Raw genomic sequence first — 22633 nt, forward strand, 5'->3', positions numbered from 1 at the left:
AAGATTATAAGGAATAGCCAGCATTAATTTGTCAAAACCAAATCATGCCAAACCTACCTAATTTCCTTCTTTGCCAGGGTTATTTTTACCTAGTGGATGGGGGGAAGCAGCAGCTGTGATATATCTTGATTTTAGTAAGGGTTTTGAAACAGTCCCACATGACAGTCTCATAAGCAAACTAGGAAAATGTGGGCTACATGAAAATGATAAAAGGTGGGTGCACAACTGATTGAAGCACTGTACACAAAGAGCAGTTATCAATGGTTCACTGTCAATCTGAGAGGGTGTATCTGGTGGGGTATTGCAGGGATCAGTCCTGGTCTAGTGCTAGTCAGTATTTTCATTAATGACTTGGATAATGGAGTGGAGAATATGCTTATAAAATTTGTGGATGACACCAAGCTGGGAGGGGTCACAAGCACTTTGGAGGACAGGATTAGAATTCAAAACAATCTTGACAAATTGAAAAATTGGTCTGAAATCAACAAGATGAAATTCAATAAAGACCAGGGCAAGGTACAGCATTTAGGAAGGAAAAATTAAATGCACACCTACAAAATGGGAAATAGCTGGCTAGATGGTAGTACTGCTGAATATGAATCAACAAGGTGATGTAGTTGCTAAAAAGGCTGATAGGGTGTATTAACAGGAGTGTCATACTGGGAGGTCATTGTCCTGCTCTGTATGGCACCGGTGAGGCCTCAACTGGATTCTGTGTCCAGTTCTGGGTGCCACACTTTAGGAAAGATGTGGAAAAATTGGAGGAAAAGTTAAAAAAACTTGGCATGTTTAGTCTTTAGAAAAGAAGACTGAGGGGGGGGACATGAAAACAGTTTTCGAATATGTTGCTGTTATAAAGAGGATGGTGATCAATTGTTCTGCATGTCCACTGAAGGTACAAGAAGAAGTAATGGGCTTAATCTGAAGCAAGGGAGGTTTATGTTATATTAGTGTAACCCTTCTGCCCCTCTAAGTTGGCAGCAACAAGGGCCGGGTTCAGTATCCAGGGGTTCCGTTTCAATAACACAATGCAAAACCGGCTCGAGCCCCCACCCAGTGACCTGGGACAATTACCTACCACCCCCCCGGGCGCCTCTAGGAGGCAATACTTCCCCACTCGCAAGCACAGAGTCCGAGTGTAGCAAAATCCTTTTAATAAAGGAGGGAACCAATGTGGCATCACGTTGGAGAGACACCACAAACAGGACTATACACAAACCATAAGCAAAAAAACCCACCTCCAAGTACATTTGGCAATGTCCTTTCCCCCTTAGGGTCTTAAGTCCAATCACCCCAAAGTCCAACAACCCAAAAGTCTCTGTCTCTGGTCAGTGCCACCCCAGAGTTCAAAAGTTTATCTGCAAAGTTTTCCCCCACCCAGCCTGGGTGGAAATGGGGGGGGGGGCACACACAGGGTGTTAAGGGGCACCTTACGTGGGCCAGGGCTGACTGCCCTGCTTCTCCGTGGAGTTCTGCTGCAGCCTTCAGCACGACTGGCTCCACTCCACCAGCTGTGCTGTTCCTCCAGCAGACCCATGAACCACATCAGCCGTCCCAACAGACCGCTCCACACTGCTCACTGTTCTATGGGCTGCTCCAACATGCTGCAGACTGCTCCGCTCTGCCAGCTGCTTAGCGATCAATCTTCAGGCTCCCCACTCAGTGATCTCAGCTCTTAGTGGTTTCAGCTTGTAGTAGGGGAGCCCCAGTGCCACATTGGCCCAATGTGAATTCAGGTCAGCAGCCTCTAGATGGACTCCTAAAGGATTCAAAATTAGCTCTGCTCTTTAACAGTGGAGAGAGGAGGATGTGCAATTGGTGTTCCAGGCCCTCAAAAGGGGCCCATACCATCAGGTACACACACCAGTCCCCAACCTCTCTTTCTTCCACTGGGTTTTGGAACCCATGTCCCTTGTCTAGCAAGTACTATTTAATGTAGGTTGAGTCATTTCTGTCATAAAGCAGTCTCATAGTTCCTCATTCACATAATTAGGATGACAGCATTTTTTTTTCTTCCTGCCCCAATAACAAAGAAATTGGGGATCCCACAGCTATGAAAATAACCATCCCAGGCTGCTGTGTGTTATGCTAAGTGGAGTGGGTTTACCAATGCAAATGCACATTCTTGAAATTCTTTTGCCCACTCCTCATAATTTACCACCGGATGTCAGGGTAGAGCTCATCCTGACTCTGCTTACATCCTCCCCCCAGCCGAGAATTTGTCGTCCCGACAAATCACATTCCCTACTATACCAACTTACTGGTCCCCTCCAAACGGCCTCAGATAGCCCACTTTAGCTTTCACAAACCTGTGCGCTAAATGTATTGGCTCCTCACTAATCACCCCAGGTGCATCGTAAGTTAAGCTGTGTGTTATGCTAAGTGGAGTGGGTTTACCAATGCAAATGCACATTCTTGAAATTCCTTTGCCCACTCCTCATAATTTACCACTGGATGTCAGGGTAGAGCTCATCCTGACTCTGCTTACATTAGGAAAAGCTTTTTAACTCTAAAGGTGGTTAAGCTCTGGAATAGGCTTCCAAGGGAAGTTGTGGAATCCCCATCACTGGAGGCTTTTGAGAAGGAGGTTGGACAAACACCTGTCAGGGCTGGTCTAGTTTACTTGGCCCTGCCTCAGCGCTGGTGGCTGGACTTGATGACCTGTTGAGGTCCCTTCCAGCCCTGCATTTCTATGATTCTATGACATGTACTGAAATTGTCCTCTTTTTCTCTCTCCCTTCTCTCTGTCCTTTGTTCCTCCTCTTCCCAATTCTCCCTGGCTTCTCCTCTCTTTCTCCTCTTTGGCTGTCCCTGTGGTGGTTGGGATCTCCTGGTTGTTCACTGTGGCCCTGCTGCTTTGCTCACAGATGTCTCTCCAAGGCACCGGATCCAGAATATCAGCCGTTTTGTCTGGAAGCAGGCGAATGTGGCCAGTGAGCTGTGGGAGAAGCTCACTGCTCGCTGTGTTGACCAACACCGTCACATCGAACGGACGCTGGAGCAGCTGCTGGAGGTCAAGGGAGCCATGGAGGAGCTCAGCACAACTCTGGACCAGGCCGAGAGTGTGCGAGAAACCTGGGAGCCCATTGGAGACCTCTTCATCGACTCCTTACCAGAGCACATCCAGGCAACCAAGGTACATCTCACCCTCTCTCTGTTCCTAAGGGAGACCAGTTGCTTCTCTCCAGGATCTCCTCCAGTAAGACAGCATCATGCAGTCTGATAGTCACTATCAAATAGGACTGTGCCAAAATCCTGTCTGGACACCGATGAAACCAGAGGGACCAGTTCATCTCTAGTGTGACTGCTAGGACGAATTTGGCTTGTGATGTCTGTAGGGATAGATAATCCTGAGGTCTTTTCCAGTGGAGCATATTCCCCTCACTGTGTCCTGCTCAAACCATGCACTCTCTGGATAGGACTCTTCTTCTCATTGGCTACTAGTTGGGATCTGATTAGTATCCCAAGCAAGGGGGCTCAATTCCATTGTGGTGCTAGTGTGTGCATCTCCAGTCTGGCTTGCTGGGTTCCTTCTGCTGCTCTAGCACTCTCAAGGGAGGAGGGTTAGGCAGTGATTCCCACCCACCCCCACTCTCCCAGGCAATGCCAGCCGCTGGAGTACCCAGGCCGGTATCAGAGCGTTGCTAGGGATGTTACAATGAAGGATTAAGGTGAGTGGCTTTTGTCTCTGTCCCACCTTCTGTCTCTTCTCTTTGGGATGGGGGGGCTCTAGCTGTTTAAAGAGGAACTCTCCCCCATGAAGGACGGGGTGAAGCTAGTTAATGACCTCGCACACCAGCTTGCTATCTCAGATGTGCATCTGTCTATGGAGAACTCCCGGGCTCTGGAGCAGATCAACACCCGATGGAAACAGCTGCAGGTAGGAAGGGGCAATGTGGGGGCGAAGGAGGGAAGTTGGGTGCCCCGTGAACAGTAGTTGTACATTATGGGGAAGGGGCTGTCAGAGTGCAACAAGGGTAACAGAGATCTGGGGTCATATGTCTGAATGGGTCTTTTCTGAGAGAGAGGGAGACACCAGGCCACTGGGCAGGGAGGTGGTGAGTCTGCAGTGGGACTCTGGAGAACAGAGGCAACATGAAAGACAAGACACAGCGCAGGCTCATAGGGGCAGGTCCTCAGCTGGCGTAAATGGGTGCAGCTCTGGTGGCTTCAGTGTAGCCACAGTGAAGATCTGGCCTGTGGGGACTGAGAATTAGCTAGGTGAGGGAGTGGGCAGCAGGGTTTGGTTTTTGGGGGATAGGAATCCAGGAAGGTGGTGGATGTGTGTGTGTGTGGGGGGGGGTAACTTGGGGTGGTGCATTGCAGTGCCATGTTAGTATGTGTGTGATGACCTGTCTAAAAGCTGAAATCCTGGGGAAGTTCACGTTTAACTTCCAGTTTCCCCTTCCCCCAGGCCTCGGTTAACGAACGCCTGAAGCAGCTCCAGGATGCCCATCGGGACTTTGGCCCAGGTTCCCAGCACTTCCTCTCCAGTACGTGAGCAGATCCTCCCAGTGTCCCCACCATCAGATACCCCTGGGTGGGAGGAGCCCAGCACTGTGCCGTTTGCTTTGTACAGATTCACACCTGCCTGCCTTTCTTACTGCCTTGGCCACACAAGATTTCCCCCAGAGACATATTCCCCTTGGCCTATCTTTGCCAGGACAACCCCAATAACCAGCTAGAAAGAGGCGCTATCGAGTGGCAGTTCCTAAGTGACATATGGCATTAGCCAAGGTTGATAGCACCATGATACCTGGAGGGTACAGGATTGAGGTGCTTGTCTATATGGGGACACTCAGGAAAAATACGACAAATCCACTAAAGTGTGAAGTCACTGGGCATCAGTGAGAGTGCATTAAACCCATGGGGATGCTCCCCTTTGGGAATAAAGTGGCCTTTGTTCCCTGAATCTTAACCCTCTCTGGAGACAAGCCCTTACTCAGGAGGCAGCTGTCCAGGCTATTATGATCCATATTTGCTAACCACTCGGGCCAGTCAGGTGGAGTGGTGCCCCATTCAATAACACAGACATGGTAACATGAGCCTGAAGCAGCTCCCAGTTGATACTTGGGGCTGTGCCAAAAGCCGTAATCCTGTGACTCCACAGGGCTGGATGACAGATGGCAGCAAAAAGTCAGCTCCCATAGTCCACAGTGGTGGGTAGGGCGGTGAGAATGCACCTGCTATTTCCCATTGTAAAGCAGGATGCTATTCCCCCATTGCTGAGCTGGCTCTGTCAGGAGGCTGTCTTGGCACCATGGCGAACCCTGCAGTGGAAAGCACTTAGGACAAAATTTCCAAACCTGGGTGTCTGATGTTAGGCTTCTACATAAAAATGGCCTGATTCTCTGAGGTGTTGAGCACCCCCAGCTCCCGATGACATCAGTGGAGTTAGTGGGTGCTCGGCTCGTCTGCAGAGCTGGTCACTTGCCCTGGGTGCCTGCACATGGATTTAGGAGCCAGGTTTAGAAGCACTGACCTTGGTGCTTATACAGTGCCTGTGTGGAGGTGAGCTGTTTGGTGGTGGTGCTGGAGGTGAAAGGGTTTCCTTTCCCCGGATAATGACTGCTGCTGCAGACAACCAGTGCAGTTATGGCATGGCTCCTATCCACCCTGATCTTTCTGCTTCAGAAAAACAGGCCTCTCCTGAACTGAAGGAGAGCTCTAATGAGAGTGAGAGAAGCAGGTGTCTCATACACTGTGACCCAGACATTAGAGGGTAGCAACACACCCTCCAGCACTCAAATCCAGTGCAGTACACCCACCCACACTGATTCACATTGGTGTCTCAAGGATGGACCTTGTAAAGAAGGATTTCACTGACCAGAGACTACTGCCTGGGGCAATGGCAGTGTCTCAGTGGTAGGGTCCTGTCCATAGTCAACTGTGGGGAGTGGGGTGAGGCTAGGGACACAGAGATGGCTACTCCATTTCTGCATTTACAGTGCAAGTAGTGCTGCGTCCCTAGCCCCACCTCATCTCTGCTCCCCAAGAACAGCACTCGGTAGGCTGCGATCTCATCAGAGAGGCGTTTGACTGACAGTAGCGTCTATATCTGTCTCTCTTTGCAGCCTCTGTCCAGGTTCCCTGGGAACGAGCAATTTCACCCAATAAAGTGCCATACTACATCAAGTAAGTGTACAGTCAGAGGCTGGAAGAGAGACTGGGCACTCTGTCTGTCTTCCAACCCCTGTGTGACTTTCCCACTCACCTCCAATAAGACCTACGTGGTCTTGATGGGGTAAAACACAAATCCTGTCCATTCCAGGATCTCATGCGGTGAGCTCACCGCCTTCCAATCACACCGGACACAGCCCATGTGGCCCTTTTCCCCCAGGGCAGATCTGTAATCACAGTGCAGACTCCTCAGTCTCTGGTGTAGGTAGGAACCTAGCTGGGTCCCAACATTCAGCTGTGGTTGGGGCAAGAGTTGTGTTCCCTTGCAGGATTCCCAGCTCTGGGGACTCTCATTAGGTTTTGCAGAGGGGACGTTTGCAGACATTAGAGGTGGGGGGGGGGAGGGGTGTGGGTGTGTGAGTGTGTGTGTGTGTGAGTGTGTGTGTGTGTGTGTGAGAGAGAGAAGTTTGGCAGACACTTCCTAGTGGCTGTTAGCAGGCATTGGGGCACTGGAGAGTAGTGCGTGCATGTTGTAGGAGGAAGGACCCTAGCAGTCAGCCCATAAGAGGTGGGGCTGGAGGCGAAATTAACAGTGATGTTAAAACAAGCTCATGACACCTGATTCCACCAGGGTGGACCCCCTGCCTCCAAAATGCATTCCACCTGTGTGCACTGGGAATCCCCTTGGTATTATCAGCTTCCCCTCCCCTCCCAATAAGAGAGCATGTGGGATCTCTCTGCACCATTATGCTGAGATGGGAGGACGGGATCATCAGGTGATGGGCACAGGCCTGCAGGCATCTGCTGCCCAATTTGGGGCCAGAGGGAGCTCTGATCCAGGGCAGCTCAGAATTTGGGGACCCTTTGCAATAAAAAGGGGGTGATGGCTGGCTGCATCCATCTGCCTGTTCACATGTCTGCCAGTTAATTTACAGGTTTAGTGATTTGGTTTCCTTTTTTTTTTTTTTCCAGCCACCAGGCTCAGACAACATGCTGGGACCACCCCAAGATGACAGAGTTATACCAAACCCTAGGTAAGAGCTGCTCTAGGCACCTCCCTTGGGGAGCCCACCGCATGAGCCCCTGGAGAGCACTGATTCACACAGCCTCTCCTTCCCACGCCCTTTGTATGATGGGACTCGGAGCAATCCCCCCAGTGCACCTGACAAGCGGAAGAACTCCCTCTGCTTAGCTCCCCATGATATAATGGATCCAGAGTCTCTGCAGAGACCTGGTGTAATTCTTTGCTTTCTTCTGTCACACTCACTCCTCCTCACCTTCTGTCCATGATGGAGGATTGAGCCTTTTGTGAGTTGGAACTGGCACAACATCCTTTTGGCTTGAGTTTTGTGCTAATTCAAAGGACACTTTCCCCAGCCAAGTCTGTGACTGGTGAGTGTGCCTTTCCCTGCTGCTGAGTATGAAGATGCACAGGCCATGGTTATAGTCAATTCTTTCATGTTGTTTTGCAGCTGATTTGAACAACATCAAATTCTCTGCGTATCGGACGGCCATGAAGCTGCGCCGTGTCCAGAAAGCTCTGCGGTGTGAGTACCATACACTGTCCTTGCCTCTCCTGCCCTCCTACTCTGGGGAGCCTTTCAGTGCTTACAAGGAGAGGTTGGAGTGGAGCAACTGATTGGGGTTGGTTCGATGAGACTGTCAACTCTCTCTGATCAATTTCGACAATTATGTTAACGGTAGGGTCAGTCCTACCCTCACTTCACCTCAGATCCCCTGTGATTCTTGTGGCTTTTCAGTCCCATCTTCCTCAGCTTTCGCATCTTTTTCTCTCCTATGTTGCTGTGGAAGGCCCACACAAAGAGGGGAAACTGAGACGCTGGACAGTGAGGCGCTACACAAAGTGCTCTCCAATGGCCAGAGTAAACACACAGAAAAAAATAGTGAGACGCTGTTTCCCTGTAATCTTTCAGTGACTGGGATCGGCCACAGTAGGGGAAAGAACGCTAGACAGAAAGGTGGCTTTAAAATAGATGGTGGCCCTTTGATGATGTATTTTTGTTTGGGATTGATGTCTTCAGAGAAGGTGTCCATACCTCTCCTCTCCATTCTGATCTGTAATGTTCCTTTCCCTGTTCCCTGCTCCTCCAATGCCTCAATTCTCTGCCCCTGGCCTGCTCAGTGGACCTGGTGACTCTGGCCACAGCCTTGGAAATCTTTAATGAGCATGAGCTACAGCCCAGCGATCGCGTGATGGACGTGGTGGAGGTCATCCACTGCCTGACTGCCCTCTATGAGCGGCTGGAGGAAGAGAGGGGCATTCTAGTCAACGTGCCGCTCTGCGTGGACATGAGTCTCAACTGGCTGCTCAACGTTTTCGATAGGTACCTGCTCGCACTTCCCTGATTCCTTTCAAAGCCATAAAGCTGGTGCTGCTGGAGCCGGCACACTGTCTGGGCACTGCGTGGAGGGGAACCTCACTGCTGGAGCTTGGGCGGGTGCTGCAAGGAAGCTCACACTGCCATGGGCTGGGGCCCAGCTGGCATAGGCAGGGCACTCCTGTGAAGAAGTTGGTATTGCAGTGGTCCAGCTGGCATTGCTGGGAGGAAGCTCGTGCTGTTGAACTCCCAGCAGGCACTGACGGGGCTCTGTTAAGAAAACGACCTTCGCAGAACAGAGAGGGGCTCAGCGTTGTACCTCTCTGTTTTTCAGCAGTCGCAGTGGGAAGATGCGTGTGCTGTCCTTCAAGACTGGCATTGCATGTCTGTGTGGCACAGAGGTGAAGGAGAAATTCCAGTGTGAGTCACCACCCGGGGTCCATGGAATAACTAGGTCAGAGCAGGAGTGGGAGGCTTCCGGGCTTAGTAAAGTTTCTGAGCAAGGAGGCCTGCCTGATGGGAGCCTCCTACCATGACTAATCTCTGCATCACGACTCCTGCTCTTTCTCTGAATCCCAGACCTCCTAATTTACTAGGCTGGGACTACAATGCTGCAGTGCAAATATAGACACACACAGGTGAACTCCTCAGCTCAGCTGTGGCAAAGGGTCAGTCTCGGGGTCAGAGCTCTAAGCCTTGTTTCATCTCCGTCCTCTCGCTTCCCTTCCTCTTGCCCAAATAAAGCTGCATCCCCAGCCATGGGGTGGGGGTGGGGACACACACCTGCACAACTGTAATGGGAGTGTCTGTGCTGTTGGTCTCTCACCCTTGTTCTCTTGATTGCTGTGGTGCTGGGCCATCTCCTGGCAGATCTCTTTGGCCAGGTGGCGAATCCCGGCGGTCTATGCGACCAGCGGCACCTCAGCATCCTGCTGCATGAGGCCATTCAGGTTCCGCGCCAGTTGGGAGAGGTGGCAGCATTTGGGGGTAGCAATGTGGAGCCCAGTGTCCGCAGCTGCTTCCGCTTTGTAAGTAACGTCAGTGGCGATGCTTCCTTCTGCCTTTTTCACTTCCTGAGGGGTCCGTCCAGTGGGCAGAGAGGCAGTGGCAGCAGCTCTGGGAACAGCTCTGGGGGAGCTACCTCCTGTAATGCACATGCCTTCTCTGGAGTGGGTATGGTACCAGCTCAGCAGGGAGAGGGGCGGAGATGGGGGGATGGAACAGGAGCCACGCCTGGATATTGGCTAGCAGAGTTCTCTGCCTTGCTCTGTGCTTGAAGCCATGATGGTATTTCACAACGTGATCCGCTCCTGTCTCTCTCCTCTTTCCTTAGAGTAATGGGAAGCCTGTGATCGAGGTCATCCAGTTCCTGGAATGGGCCAACCTGGAGCCGCAGTCCATGGTGTGGCTGGCTGTCCTGCACAGAGTGACCATTGCTGAGCAGGTGAAGCACCAAACCAAGTGCTCTGTCTGCAAACTGTGTCCCATCAAAGGCTTCAGGTATGGAGAGCAACTGTGTGTGCGGACTCTGCAGCCGGTTTAGGAACAAGGGGAACTCTGTGGGAGCCAGTGATAGTGGGGTTACACTGGGATGAATCTCACCCAAGTGCTAGACAAACACGCTCCTGGCAGACTTCATCTCCTAGCCTCAGGGGAGAGTGGGTGAGAGTGGGGACCCTGCGTGGAATGGGACCTCAGCCCGGTCTCCTGGCGGCGGGTCTGCTGAAACCAGGCTCAGGGTGGGCGTGACAGAAAGCTGACCCAGCTGTCAAGCATTCGTGGTCTCTGTGAAATAACTTTTATTCCCTGGACAGAGACCAGCATGAAGCACCAACTACAAGTACTAATGGAACCCTTGGCTGGCTACCTCAGCATGGAGACTGAGCTGCTGTCCCATGCCAGTAGGGCAGAGGCCTGTCAGCAGGTCCGAGGGAAGCTTGCGCTGCTCAGGCCATGCCTGATGTGCGGATAGCAGTCGCCAGCCCAGGGCCATAGTCACACCAAACATGTTAAAATAAAAAGGGTGTGCTGGGGCCATAGGGCTGGGGTGGGGTCCTCACCCTGGGGTCCTCACCCTCACCCACTCTCCCCTGAGGCTGGGAGATGAGGTCTCTGCCAGGAGCATGTTAGTCTAGCCTCCTTGGGGAGGCTGTGGCCGTTCTGGAGGCCTTACTGGCTGGCCCCCACCAGCAGAGGCAGTTCAACAGCTGGGCCGTGTGCTGAAAAGGCCATTCGCCCTAGACTTGTAGTAGGTTTTAGATGTGACCTATGACCTCCATGTCTCAATAATTTGGGCATTCGTATCAGCAGTGCCTCAGACAGGTACTGCCACAAATATCAAATGGAGAGACCCTCTGTCCTGGGAGGGAGCTTGCTGGCTTCTGGGGACAGTGAATGGGTCAGCGTCTCTGAGCTGTGCTTTAGATTCAGTGATGTACAAGAAAAACCAGAGCTGCCATGACCTGTGAGGAGCACACAGGGTGAGCCAGACACAGTACCTCAGAGAGGTCCCCTGATGAGAGCCCCTGGAAGCGGGAAGCTTGGAGACAAAGCATCAGAGATTGGTGCCGTCTCCCTAACTCCACTTCATCTTCCCAGGTACCGCAGCCTGAAGCAGTTCAATGTGGATATCTGTCAGACCTGCTTCCTGACAGGACGAGCCAGCAAAGGGAACAAGCTCCACTATCCTATCATGGAGTACTATACCCCGGTAAGGAGCTGGGGTGCTTGCTGTCGTGCTGGGAGTGCTGAGCACTCGCAGTCTCACATGGCTAGGGAGCCACGGGCAGCCAGCCTAGGGTATTGCAGGAAACTCTTCATTCAGTGCTGTATCCCCCTCCTGCTGCGGGTAGCCTTGTGCAGTGCCAGAAATGGCTTAGCCGATGTTTTGTTCAGCTCTGCCTGTGCGTGACAGAAGCTGCCTACACAAGTATGTTTTGCTGATTACAAAGCTCTCGCAGTAAACACAGGCTCTGCCACTCCAGCCATTCGTGTGAAGTGCAGAGACAGTCTCCAATACTGTGCATGTTGGCATGGCCTTGCACAGTGGTTTGACAAGCCACACTCCTTATTCCATGTGCAGCTGTTTGCTCGTGCTCTTCCCTGCTCATTGCACAATTCTTGCATGCACCTGTGGCCTGTGCTCTGGAAACTCTCCCCCCTGCCCTGTTTGAGGCTCGACTTGAGGGATTTCTTTCCTCTGGATGCTCCCACCCCTTACTCACTAAAGCCTCGGTGTGTCTGTTTTTCTGCAGACCACCTCTAGTGAGAACATGAGGGACTTTGCTACGACCCTAAAAAACAAGTTCCGGTCCAAACAGTACTTCAGCAAGCATCCACAGAGGGGCTACCTGCCCGTCCAGTCTGTGCTGGAAGCTGACTTCACTGAGACGTGAGTGCTACTGTTGCACCAACCGGCTCTGTCTGATCCTTCCCCCCCACCCCACACACAGATGGCGGCCTTCCAGGTTCAGGGGGGTGGAATTCAAATGGAAATGATCCCACTGCAGGGATCAGAAGGTGAAGATGGTTCAGGTTTCACTCTAGAGGCTGGATTGGTGTCTAGGCCTTGGAAGAAGACCTGGGATTCCCATTGCCCTCCCTTGATGGAGGGTTTGGTGGAGATGCTGCTTCTAACCTCCTGTTTAACCTCATGGGAGTGATGCTTCTCCAAACTGTCCTTGGCACTTCTAGACCCAAATGGGATTGGGGCAGCATCTCCTAGTCAGAGGTCAGAGTAAGGAACCATAGAGCCTCACTGACCTGTGTGTGTCTTTTCCAGACCGGCCTCCTCCCCGATGTTACCGCATGCCGATACCCACTCCCGGATCGAACACTTCGCCAGCAGGTACCACACGCTGGTGCAGGATGCCCAGTGAGGTCCTCTGTCCACCTTGTGTGCAGCCTTCACTCTGCAGTTTGCAGGCTGAAGTAACCCCAGTAATTCAAGTGCCCCCACCCTCACAACACACCCCTCTGCTGGGTCTTTCCAGGCAACACTCACTAAAGTCACTTCACAGGCAGGGATCATGGCTAAAATTGGCTCAGGTTAGTTCCAAAACATGGAGCCCTCGTCCTGGGAGTGGGGGAAGAAGGGTAGTGACGCAGCTGCAGGGGCTCCCTTTGGAGTGGGATCCCCAGATGGGCTAATCTGGGCTGCGATGTGACCATTCTGTTTCTACAGGACCTTTATTTTCATTCATGAATTTTGTATTTAAAGAAGAGGCCTACTAAGCTGCCACACTTCCCCTAAGAGACAAGCCAGACCCCTGTTGGAGCCAGTTACACCCTCACCAATGCCCTTGGGGTTTTTGTTCCCAGGCACCTGCCTCAGGTTGCCCCATGGGACTTCATGGCCCCCACTGCTGTAGCCTCCCAATCCATAAAGCATTGCTCCTCCCAACACCCTTGTGAGACAGGGCAGTGCTATTGTCCCCATCGCCTGGGTGCGGAACTGAGCACAGAGACAGGGCCCCGATCCACACAGGTATTTAGGCTTCAACTTCCATTTAAATCAATGATTTAGAAGCATAAACATCTGTGTGGATCTGGGCCTAAGTGCCTAGGGCAAGGCCATCTGGGGCTCTGTGATGAAGCTAGGAATTGACTCTGGGTCTCCCAGACCAGTGCCCTAACACTGCCCCACCCTCCAGATAGGATTGCAGTCCATATACAGTAACTCCTCACTTAAAGTCGTCTCGGTTAACACTGTTTCGTTGTTACGTTGCTGATCAAGTAGGGAACATGCTTGTTTAAGTTACGCAGTGCTCCCTTATAACATCGTTTGGCAGTCACCGGCTTTGTTCACTGCTTGCAGGAAGAGCAGCCTGTTGCAGCTAGCTGGTGGGGGCTTGGAACCAGGGTGGTCCAGCAGCCCCACTATCAGCTCCCCGTTCCCCTAAGTTCCCCGTGCAGCAGCTGCCCAGCAGGCTAGCAATTGTCGGCAGTTCAGCTGTCCCTCCCCGCACTGCCGTGTGCTGTTCCTGCCCTCTGCCTTGGAGACTCCTGCTTGCTGGGCAGGGGGTGGGGGTGGGGGGCAAAGGCAGGGTGTCCCCCTACTCCTGCTCCCCACTTAGAACAAAAAAAAAGTGACATGGACACTGGGGTCAGAACAGCTGGGAAGACGTCCAGTCTAGTCATCTGCAGGAGACCCCAGGAACTGTGGCGCATAGAACATACAGAAACATCCACTGGTTCTCCTGGGCACGTATGAACACAGTTTTGTTTCCCCAGGCTCGCAGAGATGGAAAGCCAGAACTGTTCCTTGTTCAATGACAGCTTGTCCCCAGACGATAGCCTGTGAGTTGATGTATCTCTCTATATTTTGAATGTATTTCTCTGCAATGCTTACATGGGGAGATATACTGAGGCTGGCTGGCTGGGGCATGTGAGAAGCTCCTCCTCTATTATCTGTCCTGCCCTATCTGTGGTGCCCTCTGTACCCAGGAGTTCAATTCCTTTGCTCTAAGCAATACAGAACCAGCCTCTCCTGTACACAACCGCCTCCCTGCAGCTGTTCCTTCCACTCGCGCTCCCATCGCTAGAGTTTCCTCACTGATCTCCCCCTGGTGTTTTGTGACAGGGATGAGGATCAGTACCTGTTGCGTCACTCCAGCCCAATCACAGACAGAGAGCTGGTGTGCAGCCCAAAGGTTGAGGACAGCCTCAACACGGAGGATAAGGGGGAGCTGGAGAGAATCCTGGCCCACTTAGAGGATGAGAACAGGTATGTGTGTGGCCAAAAGCCATAGCTAGAAAGTGAGACGGGGGTTGGTTCAAAGGGGAAAGGAGCCAGAGAAACACTATCTTAGCCTGCTCACCAAGGGCTGGACGAGCAGGCGGGAGTTCAGAGAGGAGCCATGGAAAGGATTGCAGGGGCTGGGGGGAGTGACTGATGGAGAGGGATGGAAAGAGCACAATATGTCTAGCTTGACTGAGACATGAGAACTGCCTGCAGGTGTTTGGACGGGACAGGACACGGCACAGAGCTGCCTTGTTTAGCTCCAGTAAGTATAACTTGGAGTAATGGGGTGAAGTGGAGGAAGGGGACATGTAGGCTCACTAGTAATCAAACTTCTGGAGAGTGAGCGGTATTAAAGTGGCACAGTCTCCCGTGGGAAGTGGCAGGAGCCCTGTTATCTGGGACATCTAAAGCAAGACTGGAAAATATTCTGCAGGGAGCAGTTTTGCCCTGACCTAGGTACTAGCTGAACAAGCCATCACGGGTCTCTTCCGTCTCCCATTTCTTTGATTTATCACCCTAGCCCAAGCACCGAGGAGCCATCTGCCAGGCACAGAGCTAGGTTCAGAGGGAGGCTATTTCCCAGAGCTAAGCTATTTGTTTTCTGCAAGTTTAGTTCATTGCTGACATGTTTAGAAAACTGTTGGGAACTGGTGCAGAACGAGGGGCAGGTATTGACTTGGTGCCAGGCAGAGAATTCAGCAGGATGCTGGATCCTGAGCCCTCAGACAAACCTGATGGTAAGAAATCAGCCCAGCAGGGCTTTCTTGATGGCGGATTGTCCATCCCGTGCCCACAGCTGCTGATGGGGGCCAGTTCAGGGATTCCAGTCTTGTCTCCGAAGCTGGTAGAGTTGCTGCTTGGAGCCTGACTGTCCCTTCTGCAGGATCCTCCAAGGAGAGCTGAAACGTCTGAAATGGCAACACGATGAGGCAGTGGAGTCCCCCACTGTGGCAGAAGGGTCTCCAGAATCAGCCCAAGACCCACACAACGATGAGCTCCTGGCTGAGGCAAGGATCCTTCGGCAACACAAGAGCCGCCTGGAGACCCGAATGCAGATCCTGGAGGACCATAACAAGCAGCTGGAATCCCAGCTGCACCGCCTGAGAGAGTTGCTACTGCAGGTACCTCACGGGGATCGGAGGGAGAGCAGGGTGCAGGGTCCAGTATCTGAGAGGGCTTTGGTTTGATGGGCCTGGGAGAAGAACTGCAACACTGCGGGGGGAAGGCTGATATGGGTGGCAGGTTCTGGTAATGGATGTGCAGAAGGTTGCAGGCCAAGGTCAAGGAAGGAGGAACGTGGAACCAGGGAGCAGCAGAAAACTTTTTTATGAAGTCTCCTTTCTCTTTCCAGCCACCGACTGACTTGGACATCAATGGCTCTGCGGCCTCTTCCTTGGCTTCCTCGCCCCATCCGTCGGAGGGAAGTCAGCCCAGGGAGAAGGAGCACAACACCCCTGAAACCGAAACTGCAGGTAAGGCTCTGGAGCTGGACGTTAGATCTCTAGTGCCCCTTGCCAGCCCTGGTTTGTTGTGCTACAAAAAAGGCCCATTCATCTGCTGTTCAGAGTGGAGAGCTGGAATGTCCAGTGCACTCAGTCGCGCTGCTGTCACCAGCCCCTCACCTTCCTGGTCTGCCTTGCTATGAAACACAGAGATTTGCTTTCTAGGCTCTCCATCCCTCTGCTTTATGAGCAGCCCTGCACGGCCTAGCCCCATGAACAGGGCGTCTCTCTGCAGTGCTGCCAGTCCCTGCCCTGTCTCCTGATCACACTGTCCTGCCTTGTGGATCTAGCCTACCTGGTATCATATAGAGTTAAATCTCTGAAAAATGCCTATAATCGCAGCTCTGCCTTTTCTCTACTCCTCTTGTTCCCCAGATGAGGTGGAGACGAGGGCACGGGATGTCAGTCTGTGTTTGGAGGACATCATGGAGAAACTGAGGAGTGCCTTCCCCAACTCCCAAGGTACTGGAGTGAAATCCCCTTGGCTGGTTTCTTACTCCTCTCTAAAATGAGTGTCTCACTTGGCTCAAATGAATCCCTAGCCCTCGTTCAGCCAGTCCTGCAACAATTGAGTCCTAGCAGTCACCCACTGCCAAAGAGCTGCTTGGACTTGCGGTGGCACAGATTTCAGGGAGGAGGAGGAGGAATTCCCCCTAACTGTGGAAAAGCTCCAGAACTGCTAAGAACTGCAGCCTTCTGCCCTGGAGAGAGACATCAGTCACGGGAGCCCTGTGCTCCAGATGGTTTCCACTGCTCCTGAAGAGGAACATACCTGACCCCATCCGGTTCCTGGTATCGCTAGATCTGATCACCTCGAACCAACTCCCCTCTCTCCGTCCCAGCCTGGAGCCACTACCCATCACTCTAATGAGGCGGCAAAGACCAGACCCCTTACATATCTGAAGAAATCACTCGTGTCCTCCTGGATACCCAGAAAAAGCCCATTCTCAGCTGGGAATGTTTAGTAGCTGGTGTTACTCTGAATGGCCCACTCTCTTCTCACAACACCAGCATGGTCTTTGGATAGGGCTTGGGGGATTTAGCACCTCTAACACTAGGCTATTGCTTGAGCAATGCCTCTTTAATAGCTACTGGACATGGCTGCTCTTTTAATCTAGTGTTATAGCTCCATAATCCTCCATGTAAACCTCCTTTCCTGCTCCAGCACAACAGACCCAGGGGTTCCTGTGTGTGTGCTGGGGAGAACGGCAGGGGAGAACTTTCTGGCGAATCTCCCTCCACTCAGTTTATTAATGTGATAGTTTCCAAATTCCATCTCATGTGACCTCTTGGCTTTTCTTTCAGGTGTGACCTCCCTTATCTAACACCTCCTGTGGGTAAGAGGCTTTGTCTAACCAGCTTCTTGGCTGCTTTCCTCTCCCGCCTCTCACACTCCTCCTGGGATGGGCTTCCCTCGGACCCTCTTGGGGGCACTCCAGTGGAATGGCCTTCATGAAATCCACCAACGTCAGAAGATCTCAGGGGAACTCCCACTGGCCACGTGGGAATGTGACTGAAGGCTCTTTGGAGTGCTGGCTGGAGCCACCCTGAGGACCAGCCAGTTCCGACCAAGTGTGCTGGGGTCTGAATTTAAGGAACTCTATAAAGCATTCAAAAGAAACCCAGGAACTGAAACCCTGAGATGGTGTTGAACATGAAACACGAGCAGAGACTTCCCCCTCCCTTGCCGGTCACAAACTGTCGCCCTCCTTGTGACTGATGTAAGACAGGTAAGGAAATCGCCTACAGGGGATGGCAGAGCCCAGCCCAGCCCAGCCTTGGCCCACTTCAGCAGTGTGGGCTGGTTCTGCTCCCAGACAGCCTCCTGCTGGGCACCAGGCAGCCTAATGCTCCCGCAGCAACTGGACAGTAAACAGCCTCCGAGCATCTGTTTTAATACCTTTTTTGTTAGCTGCCAAAGGCTGTGAGTGTGACTAACTGAACTCTGTCAATTGCCTGCTACCCCAGGATCTCCAGGTCCCGGCTGGGGGTGCTTGCCTAATGGGAACAGTGCAGGAGGGCGAAAGGGGGAAGGGAGGAGTCAATAATACAGCTTCAGCCCAGCTAGTAGCCTTATCTGGAGAGGAGCTTTATAACAGAGAGCTGTAGCATATATTCTGTACTTAAATACTATCGTGGACTCACTCACGCATTAAATTTTAATACCTTGTTCAGTGTTAATTTCCGCCTCACTCATTGGGTCTATTCTAGCATCTGCTTTTGAAGGGACAGCACCTTCATTTAATCTTACAATATACCATCAGAGGCATGGTTTGTGCTGCCCCTGGCCTGGAAACTCCCCCTAGGGGACCTCAGTGCAGTGGGCTTGACTAGTGGTGATGAGTAGGATGCGAATCCAGAGTTCATTTTCCTTCCGAGCTGTCTGTCACCATAACACTGGAGTCGGGGCTGGAACAACCTCCCCTCCCAAGGGACCGCAGCTCCCCCCATGATGGAAAATCCAACTAAATAAAACAGGTGGCCCTAATCTATCAGCTGAATCTCAACACATTGGAAATGGGGGATTATCCCAGCAACAAAGACGTGTGTCTAGTGGGTTCTCCATATTCATCTCTCCTGAAGCCATTGGAGACTTTAGCTCTGGTCCCCTGGCTGCTCACCGACTTTGTGATGCCCATTTAGCAATTCCATCCCGTACGGCAGGCTCTCCTCCATTTCTCTGTCTGTTAGGTAAATGTGCTCCTTTTCTTCCAGGGTGTTGCAAGAGAAATGGGCGAGCTCACATCTCTTGGTGACACTGAGCCATTGTGATGTATCAGGACATCATGTTGTATTGTGACATTCTGTTGTGAGCCAGTGGCACTGGCCAGAGCAATACCAGGAAGGAGATGGAGCTGTGCTCTGGTGAGCTCCATTGTGCTTCTAAAAATCTCTTTCTTCATCTGGAGCTAGGGCCCCTAGACCATTTGCTGCAACCCAGGGAGCTGTTTGGTTTGGGAGCCCAGAGGGTACAAGTGGGGTCTCTCCTTAAATGAGGGAGCTATTTGGCACGGGGGGTGGTGTACAAAACTTGTGTTGCAAGCATGCAGGATTGTGTTGTGTTTTGTAGCATAGCAACGTGTTCTCTGGAACACTTGGATCTGGAAGGCTCTAGAAAGTTATCTGTCTGGGGCAAAGTGTTATGGTTGAGTAGGCTGCAGAGCTGGGGAGCTGCAACATGTTCTCCAGTGGGGAAAGGTCCCCTGGGAATGGGGTGGAATGTTCTATTTCGGGGGGATGGGCTGTGGGGTGCGAGGCAATAAGGTTGCAGTGTAGTAGAGGCATAATAGGAGGTTTTATGAAGAACAACGTGGAATGTTGTATGCAGACTATGTGTGTTGGGGTTGCTGCATTCTCCAAAGCCGATGACATTAGGCATTTTATATGGGGAACTCATCACAGAATTCCAGAGTTGAAATAGCCTATGTTGTGGGGATCTGACTGCTGCAGCTGTGCACTGGAAAAGTTCTGGCATGCTTTGTTGTTTGCTCTTGTGCATTGAAGATGCTGTGGACTATGTTAGGACTGTGGTGGTGTGTTGTGGCCTGATAAGGTGGCTGCATTGTGGTGGATATAAGGCGCTTTAGAGTGCTGTGTTAGGTTTGAGGGAGTGCACTGTGTCTCCGAGGTTCTGTGTGATACTGATTTTGTGGTGGTATATTGTGTCATGTTGTGGATCTTGTTTGGTATAGCATATTGTGGATTATGAGGCTTGCAGTAGACACTGTACATTGTGCATTGGAGTTGCTGTGATCTGTGATGTGTAGTAAAAGGTCCTGTGGATTTTGGTGTCTCTTAGCAGCCCTGTGAATTGCTGTCATGTGAGGTATATTGAAAGCGCTGTAGATTGCTAGGATTGCTATAGCATGCTGTTTACTGGAGGTGCTGTGGATTGTGGTATTAAGCTTACTGTAGCATGTAGGGCAGTAGGGTTAATGTGTATTGAGTAGCCAAATGTGGTGACTTCTCCTATATTAGGGCAGCTGTAGAAGGCTGTGGATTGTGTGTGAGGAGCAACACAATGTTCTCTCCAGTGTTGCCGCGATGGACGTTGCTGTGGCCCATTCTCTACCAGGAATGTTGTCAGTGGAGCACTGGAGCCACTCGTGCGTGGGGATTGGCCAATCTAGTGGAGGAGCACGTTTCACTGCAGAGACAGTCTTGCAAGTTCGGTGTTTGGGACCAGTGCAGAAAGCTCAGGCTGAGTGATGCTGCCGGAAGCTGGGGAGAACTCTCACAGATGGAACTGCCTGAGACACAGACCTGGACAAGTGAGAGCACCCTCTGCAGTTGTTGCTCCCCAGAGGAACTGCTGCTGGCTTTGCCCCCATTGGGAATCTCCCCAACCCATGTCCGGCTCCATGCTGGTCCTCCTGGCTCCAGTCCATCAGGAAGGAGTAGCCTCAGATTAATCCGGACCAAACTGTTACACTTTTCCCTCTAGGCAGAGGCCAAGAGAAAAGGAGAGGAAACCTCAATTGCACCCTCTCCAGCCTAGTCAAGCCCTAAGGGAGAGGAGCAAGTGCAGACAGGTGTTGTTCACCTCATCTACTTTACCACTATGCAGCACAGGCACAAATCGCTTAGCCCTAGTGCTAGGAGAGCCAGGAAGGGTTTGTTCCTACCGTGGGCTGTGGCTTCCTAGGCTGCCTGCCACATGGAGACCTAGGCCAAGGGCCCTGCTGCAGTGATGATTGGAGCCACCCATTATCAGCTGTGGGATGGGACAGGAGATGGCTCCCTCTGCTAGCAAACTGGAGAAGGGCTAGCAGGGATATTGTTTTGCCTGTAGAAGGCCGAGACTGGGAAGTAGCTAAGAATGAGTGAGAGAGGCAAGATTAGGGCAAAGGCACCTCTAAAAGCATGTTCAGGAGTCATTGCTTTTCCCTGCATGAAAACTCTCTTCTAGGGTGCAGAGGCCAGGGCCCACTCGTCTCCCCAACTGGTTGAGAGCAGTGGACGGCATGATCAGTGACTGAGTCACAGAGCTTAAGGCCAGAAGGGACCACCACTAGTCTGACCTCCCGTATCGCAAGCCATCAACAGCCCAGCCCACGCACACCAAACCCAACAACCAGAATTAGGCCAAGTATCACAGGACACTAGATTCTGACATGCTACAGGCAGAGAACAGAGGGAATGAGGTGCACCAGTCCCCGAGGCCCCTGCAGTGTCAGGGAAATGATTAAACGAGACCCCCAGATAATCCTGGCAAGTGACCCATGCCCTCCTGCTACAGAGGAAGGTGGAAACACCCCCAAGGCACTGCCAATCTGAGCGCCAGGGTTCGTGTCTTAGTGTTCCATTGGAACACGAAACGATTGATAGTTATTGACAGTGCAATAAGCCCAGAGAATGTGACCCCCTGCAGCTGAAGTGTCCCACTGCTTTACTAGACCCTCAACCCCTGGTGCTCCTTGCAGTCCCCTGTGCTTTGCCCTCCTTGAATACAAGTGTTCCTGGGCATTCCCCAATCTCAGACCTATCTACAGCATTCTCCCTCTTCCCCCGTCCATGTTTGGCTCCCCATCTCTGCGGCACTCCAGAGTTCTCTTTGCTATGAGTGCTAGTCTAGGCCCTGATTAAAACCACCTGATACACTAATGTAATTAGTGGGGGTTTTAGCTATAAAATGGCAGGCCCCCATTTTCTCTTGTACCTCCTCTGAGCTCCTTCCCTTAATCACAGAGGCCCAGATCCTCAAAGGTATTTCGGCACTTAATTCCCATGAGTTAGGTGCCTAAATGCCTTGGAGGATCAGACCTGATTGCTTTGCCCTCTTTTGCTTTGGAAAGGGCATCTGTAGAGAATCTGAGATCTCTCCCTGAGCTAGCTCTGCGCTGTAAGTAAAGATACAGCCCAGGCCAATTGACCGAACCTCTAGGATGTTTTCTTTATTAAGCAAGGATTGTATTGTGCATAAGTGAGTTCAGGATATCTGTTAAAGCTGGGAAGCTAACTCTGGGTACTGTTTGCTGTGGTGCTGTCCTCACTGGCTTCTCTCCATTTCTGCTCTGGAAAGAGAATAAATTTGTATTTATATTGCTACTTTGGCTGGTGCTTTGGCCTTGTTGTTATTTCTGTTGTTTCCCCTCCCTCTCTCCCTGTGAAGCTGCCATTCTGGGCTTCCCTGTCTGCATCCCCCTGCTAAGTGCCAGAGTACTGGCAACCTCCCTCATGAGTATGTTACTGCACAATCATCCATCCATTCCCTCCTTTCTCTGTTCCCTTCCTTGCAAGAACCTGGCACGGGGGCTCGGATGAGTGAACCACTGCTCAGATTCCTGTGGGTGGCTATGGTTCTACTCCAGACCAAATTTGCTTGGTTTACAAGTAAAGTGGTGTTTTTCCTCTCTGCCAGTGCCACAAACTCACCCTGGGATCTGGAAGCAGAGTTGGCTTCTTCTTTGGCTCATGCATCGCTGCCAGGACTAATGGCTTTGCAATGGGAACAGGGGCGGCTCCAGACCCCAGCACGCCAAGCGCATGCTTGGGGCAGCATGCCGCGGGGGGCGCTCTGCCGGTCGCCAGGAGGGCGGCAGGCGGCTCTGGTGGACCTCCCACAGGCGTGCCTGCGGAGGGTCCGGGGGAGCCGCGGGACCAGCGGACCCTCCACAGGCACGCCTGCGGGAGGTCCACCGGAGCTACGGAACCGGCAACCGGCAGAGCGCCCCCCGCAGCGTGCCGCCGTGCTTGGGGCGGCAAAATGTCTAGAGCCGCCCCTGAATGGGAACTTCATTAACAATTCTGTATATGAAACAAGGCCAGACCAGAATCCAGCTCCCTCTCCCAGGGCACCGCTGGCTCTGCAGGTGTGAATGTTTGTCATTAGCAGCAAGTTGTTAGGAGTCTGGATACACAAAGGGGTCATTATATAAAGGAGGTGCTGGTTTTCCTGGCTGTTCTCTGATTATAGCTAAACTCTGACA

At 52.0% G+C, this 22633-nt stretch overlaps 1 protein-coding gene across 5 annotated transcripts in view; it reads left to right on the top strand.

Moving 5' to 3' along the window:
- The window catches only part of DRP2 (dystrophin related protein 2), a 59596-nt gene extending 37915 nt beyond the window's left edge, over positions 1–21681 (top strand). For 2 of the 5 annotated variants that reach the window (XM_045030873.1, XM_045030875.1), the window contains exons 6-24: positions 2868–3136; positions 3734–3880; positions 4415–4493; positions 6075–6135; positions 7093–7154; positions 7593–7667; positions 8264–8465; positions 8794–8879; positions 9330–9487; positions 9793–9959; positions 11058–11169; positions 11714–11850; positions 12241–12306; positions 13692–13757; positions 14041–14184; positions 15086–15323; positions 15554–15674; positions 16080–16166; positions 17010–21681. In XM_045030873.1, coding sequence (XP_044886808.1) covers positions 2868–3136; positions 3734–3880; positions 4415–4493; positions 6075–6135; positions 7093–7154; positions 7593–7667; positions 8264–8465; positions 8794–8879; positions 9330–9487; positions 9793–9959; positions 11058–11169; positions 11714–11850; positions 12241–12306; positions 13692–13757; positions 14041–14184; positions 15086–15323; positions 15554–15674; positions 16080–16166; positions 17010–17029 — 2297 coding nt within the window. In that variant the 3' untranslated portion in view covers positions 17030–21681. Of the gene's footprint in view, positions 1–2867; positions 3137–3733; positions 3881–4414; positions 4494–6074; positions 6136–7092; positions 7155–7592; positions 7668–8263; positions 8466–8793; positions 8880–9329; positions 9488–9792; positions 9960–11057; positions 11170–11713; positions 11851–12240; positions 12307–13691; positions 13758–14040; positions 14185–15085; positions 15324–15553; positions 15675–16079; positions 16217–17009 lie in introns of those variants that run through there. The other 3 variants (XM_045030871.1, XM_045030872.1, XM_045030874.1) reach the window with 2 other exon arrangements.
- Positions 21682–22633: the final 952 nt, after the last annotated feature.

Source organism: Mauremys mutica, chromosome 9, assembly GCF_020497125.1.
Source record: "Mauremys mutica isolate MM-2020 ecotype Southern chromosome 9, ASM2049712v1, whole genome shotgun sequence".
Classification (NCBI taxonomy): domain Eukaryota; kingdom Metazoa; phylum Chordata; order Testudines; family Geoemydidae; genus Mauremys; species Mauremys mutica.